Here is a 9,765-nt window from a genome sequence, read left to right as displayed (position 1 = left end):
CCCCCAAGCCACAGCCTCCCTGAGCCCTGCCAGTGCCCCTCACTCCCGACCCACAGCTCCCTGGCCCTGCCAGTGCCACTCATCCCAACCCACAGTCCCCCTGCCCTGCCCTCAGGCCATGCTGTTGCCCCTTACTCCTGACCCATAGCCCCTTGGTCCTGCCAGTGCCCCTCACTCCCAACCCATAGTCCCCCATCTCCCTGGGCCATGCTGGTGCTCCTCACTCCCAACCCACAGCCCTTGTCCCCGCCAGTTCCCCTTACTCCTGACCCACAGTCACCCGCCCCCCTTGGTACTCTTCACTCCAAGCTACAGCCCCCACAGCCCTGACAGTGCCCTGGACTGGGGGCTCCTGCACAGTGCCAGGTAGCCTGGCCATGCCCCACCCCCCCAAGGCAGCATCTCCCAGCCACCCTGCTCCTACCAATGGTTCAACCACACAGCTCCCTGCTGCCCCTAAAGGGCCTCCCTGCCCCCCAGTGGCAATGCGTAGGGGGTGCACCCCCTGAGAGCGCTGGTGCACCCTCTGACCGGCCACGCTCACTGCTTAGGCGATGGGTGGGGGAAGGGGGAGCGCCAGTGCCCCCCTGCAAGCACTGGCCAGAGAGTGGAGTGCTGTGGCTCTCCCAGAAGTGGCCACAGCCACTTCCGGAAGTGGCCGCAGAGATCGGCGGCAGCTTTTGGCCGTCTCGAGATCAGTCGTGGGCCCCCTCTGGTCAGTGAGATCGTCCCCCTGGATGCTGACTGGTTGCTGGGGGGGGCACGTGGCCCCTGACTAAGGCAGCTCCAGTTGCCCATGCTGTCCCCTTCTTTCACTGGAGGGGCAGGTGCCTCCCCCCACCCCTTTGCCCTGCTGCAGCTGCAGCCCCAGTGCCTGGACACCTTCCCCCAGCACCAGCAGGCACTTCTATACAACTATCCCCTCTACACACCCCTGCCACACAAACATACACACATGCCCAACCCCTTTCCTCCTCACAACATCCTGTACAGTCCCCAAGCCCTGGCCCTCCAACCACCTGCCATAGGCTTACCTGCATCTAGCTGCCAGAGCTGCTCCCACCACCCTGCCTGGCTGTGTGTGTGTGTGTGTGTGTGTATGTGCGTGTGTATGTTTTGGCACCCCCTGACCATGGTGCCCTGGGAGGTTGCCCACATCAACCACCCCTAAGACCCAGCTTTGCCACTGGGTGAAACAGACTAGAACAAACTTCCTGAGTGAATGCCTTAACAAGTCAGCTACTGGGGCTAAAACACCTTCTGCCATCTAACACTGGGTCATGAGCTTTGGCCATGCAGAATTTTGTGACCTACATATGCACCTGTGTACCTGCCTGGTCAGCACATAGACTAGTAGCTCTGTGGATGTTTATGTATCCACACTGCAGAGGTAACAGAATCAGAAACTGCATAAGTTCCAAAAACACCACTTCTGCAGCTAGAAAATTGGCATTGGGACACATAAAGGGTAGCAGAATTCTGCCTTATAGGCTCCAGAAATCAACCACCTCTGTGGAAATGTCCTGCCTCCCCTTCCCAGCAGAACGTTGTGCCTATTGAATACACACCGTGCTGATGGCATATCCTTCATAAAAGTGGAAACGTCCTTGCATGCACACACATGGCTTTCCACTCAGGTCCCCAAATACCAGTCTGCCAGCGTGTCCTGGTACTGAAACAATTAACAAAGCATTACTTGCATCAAGATTCTTGGTTTCAGAAAGTTACGATGCCTGGTGATTATACAGTAGAGCAGAACCTTGCAGTGAAAAGATAGGGGCCTATAGTTAGATTTGTGCATTTATATTCAGGGACCTTAAATAAATGTCCTGTTTTCCCTCATGCTCTCTCCCTTCCATCTATGTGCTTAGCTACTGGAATCTTCTTCAGGGTGTTAACTTCTGGCCTTGAAGTAACAACGGCAAATTCTGTCTTCGTGGGTCATTCACCCTTTGGCCTCATAGCCAATAAGAGAGCCAGCCAATGCAAATTACAATAGTTTTTGTGATGCTGGCATTCGCCCATTAGCAACTGGGCTGAGAACAAATGTTTTCTCACAAAACAACAAAGAACTAGCAACATGGTAAAAACTCGTGGTGACTAAAACCAAGACTAAATTTGAATTGATGAAATGCTCTTATATTCCCAATTTTCTGAGTCAACCAGTAAGGCCTTTCTGTTTGTTTATCAATATAATTTGTTTAAGGTGGTAGACACAATTGTTGACATATGATTTAGCTTTTGGTACTGATGACACAGGGTTAAGGTCTATGTTAATGGTATACAAACTGCAGGTAGAATGTGGACTTAAGGATGTATTTAATTGTTGATGGATAGTTTAGGACAGGATGCCAAGTCAAGAGAGGAACAAGGAGGTGATAGACACTTGATGATATCTTGTTTGATGTAAAGACTAGTACACAGAGATGATTTTATGCTTTGATGCATGCTGTTGATGGATATAACTGAGTTACTACCAATAACCAGTTGGGTAATGCTAACCTGTGCTCTGTGGGAAGTAAGGGATGTCCTCATATGGAAAGACAGTCTTGTTATGTAGAGTGTCCGCCAAAGCTCCCAGTCCTGAACCACAGATGATGGCGATCTTTGGACGCTGAGCAGTATGAGCTAGTAGCCAATCAGCTGTTTCCTTATATAGCTCATACTGATTTCTGCAGAAGAAGTCAATGACAGTTTATCAGCCCAACGACTGGGATAAATCTCAGCCTGTACACTCCCTCAGGGCTTGCAAAAGAAAATTAGCCTTCAGTCAGGACCAGAACAACACTAGAGTTCTGTTCCTATTAGTTGCCTCCCTTCAGCTACCATGCCATACCTCTGTTCTATTTCTGGCTCTGCCCCTGCCTTGCTCAGTGGCCTTGAGCAAATCACTTGACTTCTAAGTACCAGGAGCACCATATGGAAAAAGGACATAATGATATCTGTATCACAGAGGTGTTATGAGGCTTAATTCATTCATGTTTGCAAAGTGCTTTGGGCTTTTGGGTTGCTGTTGATGTGTAAATATATCAGTCTGAGAAATTCCAAATGGTGTTCAGTTGCATGTTAATGCCTAACGTATTATGTTAAAAACTGTGGATAAGAGGCTTTGTCTATAGACATCCTCCTATTAAAGGGTACAGATGATGCCCTTTCTCTATGCTTGGGTGTGTCTGAAGGGATTTAAAGATGTGTCTGATCTTCATAGCTGTTGCGTGCTCTCAGTTGATGACTCCAACCAAATTTGTGGGTACCTAGCCCTTTTGAAAATTAGACTCATTATGGCTACCTTATGCACAATGTCTTCAGAAGCTGGGATGATTGTGCAAGACCTTCTCACTTCCTATCTTCTGTTGTGTGGACAGTAATGTATACCCACAATTTAGCCTTCTGTGAAAGACCTAAGCTAGCATAAATCAGGAGCCAAACTAAAACTAGAACACAGGAGTCCTGGCTTCCAGACCTTGAACTGTCAGCAAAAGATCTTATTTCTCCTTGTGGCTACTACTATAATGCCAGCTAACCCCATGATATATATATGAGCATTATATAGCTTCATCCTTCTCAGTTATCTATTTCTTAGAGAAATATGAGAAAAAAGCAAAAAGCACCCTAGGGGAATGTACAGTTGTTCATTCTTGTAAGAGTTTCTCTCACAAGGGAAATCATAGGTGTCAACCTGGAAAATCTTTCTCCTGGAGAGGGCATATTTACTCCGGAAGAAATGGAACAAATGCTTGTATGCTTCTAGTTTCAACTGGGAGACCAGTGATTCTAGAAACATAATACCTATATGTGGTCTAGGGGAAATGGCAGCTTTGGACCCTGAGAACTGAAACTGCAAAGGCAGTATTTGTGCAAGCTACAGTAAACTGTCCTACTTATCTGCCTTCATTCCTCTTAAAAGCACCACCGTGTTGTCCATTCTCCACAGTCCATTTAATTCCTGGACTTCTGCAGAAACTGCTAGAGATTATGTTTATGAGTGTGCATGTGAGGTTTTGGGTTGCAGATATCTACCTATGAAGCAATACATTGTGAGACCATGAAGTATGCATTACATAAGTCAGGGGTGGCCGACCTGTGGTACAAGTGGTACAAGCAGCCTCTGTGTGTGATGTTGCAGATTGGGGAGGGAATGGACAACACAGTGGCAGACAGAACAGGGGACCAAAAAGTGAAGCAATGAATTGTGCAGGGAGGACAGCACAAGAAGCACAAAACAGAGCAATGGATTGGGAAGGGTGCACAGAGCAGTAAGCACACAGCAGATCAAGCAGTGTAAGGGGACTAGAGTGGTACAAAGCAAGAGTTCAGGACTAGTTTGTGGCATGCTTGTCAAAACATTTGGCTCCCTATTACGTAGGTTATTCAAAAGAACCTAGTGTTCAGACCCCTCTCTCAAGGTGATAGTGCATGTACTCTTTAACATTAGTTTGGTTTCAAATTTTCTCTAAATGACAGATAGAAGTAGGAGCTGAGTTTGGACACTGATATGAAGTTCTTCAAAACAAATATTTTTTATGTTTGTACAGCACCCAGCACTACCTTATATAGGGTTATACCTGGATCAAATAATACATACAATGAGACGATAACTCAGTAAAGGGATGCCTACCTGCAATCCACATATATTACTGCAACTTCGCTAGGCTTGCTGGAGATAACTTCAAAGTAGCTAGCAGCTCACATACTGCAACGCAGCTATGGTGGCTTGAGCTTCCAATTCAGGGCTCCAGAAAGGCTTGTACAGCCTAAACTGAAGCCTATGTTGTAGCAGTTCAACTTGTACCAGTACCCAAGCTAGCTAGTTCAAAGCATTCTTGGCCATATTTACATGACCTGCAATTACACCTTTGGACCACAACATATCCTCAGTCACTATTATGACTTAATTAGGGAAACTGAGATGAATAATTCTTTCCATTGCAGGTGAGACAAGGAGACACTCTGGTCTTTGTTCTGCAAGAGTCAGATTAGATCAGGTGTCACTTCTGGCCTTAAAAATCTACATACTCCAGGCCTGGCACAGGTACCACAGCATGGCACGTGAAGGCATTTTGCTTGGCATGTGTGCCTTGGGGCAGGCAGTGGGGAAAGGGCTGGGGCTGCACTGCCACAACAAGGATTGGGCCTCTCATGGCTCTCCTGCTGTAGTCCCCCGGCACACCAACATCTTACAAGTTGAGGTTGTGGGTATTTTTGCCACACTGTCCAAAAACATTGCCAACCCCTGATGTACCCATTTCCATGCAGCAATTCTGTATTTTTTAAAGTGTGTGAAGCGATGCTCTAGGATTTTTAGTTTTGTTTACACTAAAACATCATCAAAACTGACAACATGGCTCAACATACATGCTTCTGATTTACACCTCAGCTTTGAAATAACAGCTTTCAGTCTGTGTTTTTAGTAAGAATGACAGCAATCTTACAGAAATATGTAATATGAAAGTAGTCCTGTATGGCTCAGAAAATGGGTTTAATGCAATAAGAAGCTTTTTCTTTCAGGTTTTCTGGTTCAGATCTTGTCCACTAGTCATGGTTATGGTTTGTACCCCTGTGCTGTCTGCTTGGTGACCTATGTGCAATAAGCTGGCAATTTTATTCAATTTCCCAACAGACAGGCTCCTACCTTCTGTAACTGACGTCTCTCATGGGCATAAAGCCTGTGGAGGAGTTTGGTAAACATTTTCATAACTAAAGAAGGACCCTTCTAGGCCACAATTTAGCAAACTCCTCCCTTTAATATGATTAGGCCCTATGACTTCTGCTGGAATACTCATATACTTTCATATCTTGCTTAAATCTGGGCCTTAACTAGGCCTGAGGCACACTTGCAGAAGACTATGAGAGGAGCAATTAATACTGTTGCCTATCTTGTATCTGTCTTGTGGCGAGACAGGGCTGTCAGTCCAGTACTTTCCAAAAGCATTAAACTCACTTTTAAAATAAAAAAAAAAAAGAATAATCCCATTTGAATTTCAAGACTTTTCTAGGAAGTCAATATTGGGGCTTCAAATGCAGGAAATGGCACTGATACCGTTTTCTAACAATGACTGTTCCTATTGCTATAAATGACAGTGTGATAGTTGTATCTGGTGTATAGTTGTGCAATCAAAGGCAGTGACTGAAGGTGCTGAATTTACCTCTATGCAAAAAGGTTTGAGAGGATGAGAGAGTATGGTCCCTTTACCTATACACTGATAGCTGAAGCCACCGAAAGGTAGTATATCTGCATCTCTCAATTTTTTTTTTCCTTCAGTAGAAGAGCAAATCTCATTGAAATTTGACTTCTGCATTTTGCATCCTTTAAGTATACACAAAGAAGCAGGTCCTATAAAATACTATTCTATGCTCCAGATTTAACAAACTGGATTTTGAATACTGACGTACATTTAACTGTGGCATTGCATACATAGGAGGTTAAAAAATTAGGGATTAAGTTCTTACTTCATACTGACAAGCAATATATTTATTATTTAAGTGTGTGATAAATGTGTTCTTCTGAGCAGATGTCCATTTCCTTCTATTTGAGTCTGTCCTTTGTGGGCCTATTCCAGTGTCTTATACATCTAAATTATGTTTAAGGCAATGCATCATAAATGCTTCACTAATCTGTACAGAAGGAACAAGGATTGTCTATGCATATGCTGGGGGGGAGAGGGGGGGATGTAAATTAGAGCAGCTTCTGCTCTAATTAAAATGCTGCAACATCACATATTTCAGTGTCCCATGTTTCAAAATGGCTGTACAGATTCTTTAGTTAAAGCTCATTTGACGAGTTTTAGTTAAAGCACCCCCCGCAATCATTTTGAAATGTGGGATGCTGAATACATGTGACGCTGCAGCACACTGGAACATTTTAATTAGAATACTCCAGACAACTTGATTAATTGAGTCTGCTCTGACATGTTTTAATTAGAACGTGCTGGAGCATGTGTAAAGGCACCCAAGGAATAAAAAACAGAAAACATAGTTTTACCTAGAAATATTTTGATAAGGAACAATGCAATGAAAGAGCATGAATGCACAATAAGATAAATGAAGTTTTAATATCATGTCCTGGGATTCTCCATACCATTTCATGGGCTATTTTAACAGATAAGATATAGAAGTGTCATTAGTGAAGCATACATATTTGCCTGTATACATAATTCTCTTCAAATCTACAGTGCTCCCAGCCAAAGACCTCATTGCCTTTTACAAAGATTAATAAATAATTACTCACAGTTCCTCTGTTAGGTAAGCCTGATTCATATTTCACAGGTGAGAAGAAACTCAGACATGAAAAGGTTAAACTGTCTTGCCCAGAGCTATCAGAAATCTGCAGCAAACCCTAAAAACCTGCCTCACATTACCCAAAACCCTGGCCTGCACCTTGCGCTTTATCATTTGCAGTATTAAAAAAATAAAAATAAACCCACATACAAAGAGACAGAAAAAGCTGATCTATGTTCTTCCCAAATTCTCACAATGTTAAGAGTCTGGGATGTTTGAGATTGTCACTGCTGATGACAAGCAACTGATCAAGAAGAATAGCTGTGCATAAACTCAGGAGGAAAATGGTTTCCTTTCCTGTTACATGGAAAATGTAACTTTACTTTGCCACTGGTGTGATCCCTAGAAGTTACAAGAGAGATGAGCTTTGGCTCTTCAAAGTCTTTCTCCTTTCAGAGTCCGGGAACTCTCACTGGTGCTGACTGCATCTATGCTCACAAAAACACAACCAATAATGATAAATGTAGGGTGCCTCATTTTGGGGATGCCCGGTTGTGACACTTTCTGTCTCCCAGACCCAGAGCATCTCCTGGGAATTGCTGGTATGTACTGCCTCAAGTGCAGCACTCACATTTAATGACCAATTCTGAAAACTTTGACCTACAGGTCACTGAATGCAGTGCTTCATTTCAGCACTAAGCAACTCAGAGGTCTGAAAAAGCACTGTGACAGCATGACCTCAGACACATAATACAATGCCCATACAATAGCTGAATCCCCAACAATGCATACCTAATAATAGTGTTCAGTAGCATCACTGTGGATTAAATTGTGGAATCAAGAAAACACAATCCCCTATATTGTGATCACCGTCACCAACTGGAGGAATGCAACTGCTGCAAAACAGGATTGTAAATGATAACAGATCTTTCATGGCATGAAAAAACCCACATGCCTCTAGGCTGGCTGAAAGCAAATCCATCTAAAATGAGATCCTATCCATTTAAGAAGATAAAGTGGTAGATTCAGGGAGAATCATACCCGTACATTTATGTGCATTTGCAATGCATACATCTAGATATAATATATATACAGTAATACATGTAATAGCCCAAGGATTTTTGCCTCTCCAAAATCCCATCTCGTCTGGCTCAAAATGTGTGAATGCAACCTTTCCCAAGGTCATCTGTATATTGCCATATTTCATAATCTTGCACCTGACATGGGCAGATGGCCAGATCCCCCTTTAATAATAAAGTGTTTACTTCTCTGCATCTTGTGCCTGACATTTATTGAGTACCTGGTAGGAAGGAGAAGAGAAAAATAAGTCAAGGACTGTCTACTACTGAAAACTGATGCAATTTCCCTTGCCCCTTTCAGCTATATCTGTGCATCCCCTGTTTCACAGAACTCCTTACCTCCTGTCCTCAGCACAATTCATCTCTTCCCTGCTGGGTTAACTGAAAATAGGGAATAGCTGCAGAATATGGAGTTTCAAGCCTCACTTGTGGGTGGGTGGAAGGCCAAACTGCTATGGGCCACTTAACTTGCAGAAAGCTGTTGCTGTTTCTGTCAGAGTCAGGAAGGTGTGTGGCCAGCTCTGCTCTGCTGTTACCAGAAGCTGCTGTAATCCCAGGACAGGAGGGGCGTGCCCAGCATGTCTGCTTTTCTGGCTGCTGCTCCACATGACATACAGGCTCTAGGTATCTGCAGGAAGTGTACATACACAATGTAGAGCTTCAGTCTGGAAAGGTTACACTTGCATGCAGACACCTGTCAGCCTGGTCTGATAAAATAATGGTAGGCAACAGATCTGCGTAGATTCTCACATATCTGCACACATGCAGGCACAACCATCATCAGCATTTCCTTGAACATTTAAATTCACAAATGACAAACCTTAGGGAGGTGTGGAAAGTGTTTTCTGGGAATCTACAGAGGTGATATATACTACATATAATTAAAAAAGAGCACATATCCAGGCCACTCTTCAGAACTTTTCCATTCTCATAATCACAAAGGGGGGCATGCCTGGTAGTTTTACAGACAGTTTAACCGGCACTTAAACCCAATCACATCAAAGGAAACACAAAGACAACCCATTTGAAATGGTTCTCTTTTGTTGAGCATGATGTTAAAGACACTAAAAAGCCAGGCACTCCCATCTTTATTTCTGAAAGTGTTTGTTTGCTCTCTGACCTCCGAGGACACTCTGAATATTGTCCATGATGCCTCAGGAAGGTCCAAATAGGGTAAAAAACAAAAATGTACAGATGTTTTTAAGAAGATCTCTCATACTTTCCTACTAGACTCTTGACTCCCAGGCAGAACTCCTGGCCCCACAGGCTGTACCAGTGGGAGTCACACACTGCATGAGCCATACCCATGTCTCCTGGACCACACACCTCCATTGCACTGTACACATAGGCTCCCCCACACTACATTATGCTATACAGGCACCCCAGGCCACAAGCTCCCTAGTCCTGCAGACTGTGCTGGATGGAGGGTAGCTTGGTGGGAGCCTGGAGGCCACAAATTAACCCCTTG

General features: G+C 44.3%; 1 protein-coding gene across 1 annotated transcript in view; it reads right to left on the bottom strand.

Moving 5' to 3' along the window:
* The window catches only part of LOC109289306 (purine nucleoside phosphorylase-like), a 30,013-nt gene extending 26,088 nt beyond the window's left edge, over positions 1-3,925 (bottom strand). Inside the window, 3 exon segments of the mRNA XM_019505299.1 lie at positions 1,569-1,672; positions 2,503-2,672; positions 3,882-3,925. Coding sequence (XP_019360844.1) covers positions 1,569-1,672; positions 2,503-2,672; positions 3,882-3,925 — 318 coding nt within the window.
* Positions 3,926-9,765: the final 5,840 nt, after the last annotated feature.

The sequence above is a fragment of the Gavialis gangeticus genome, unplaced genomic scaffold (assembly GCF_001723915.1).
Source record: "Gavialis gangeticus isolate Ggan-Ray unplaced genomic scaffold, GavGan_comp1, whole genome shotgun sequence".
Taxonomy (NCBI): domain Eukaryota; kingdom Metazoa; phylum Chordata; order Crocodylia; family Gavialidae; genus Gavialis; species Gavialis gangeticus.
The sequence above is the reverse complement of the archived record's forward strand: the minus strand, read 5'-3'. Positions and strand labels throughout refer to the sequence as shown.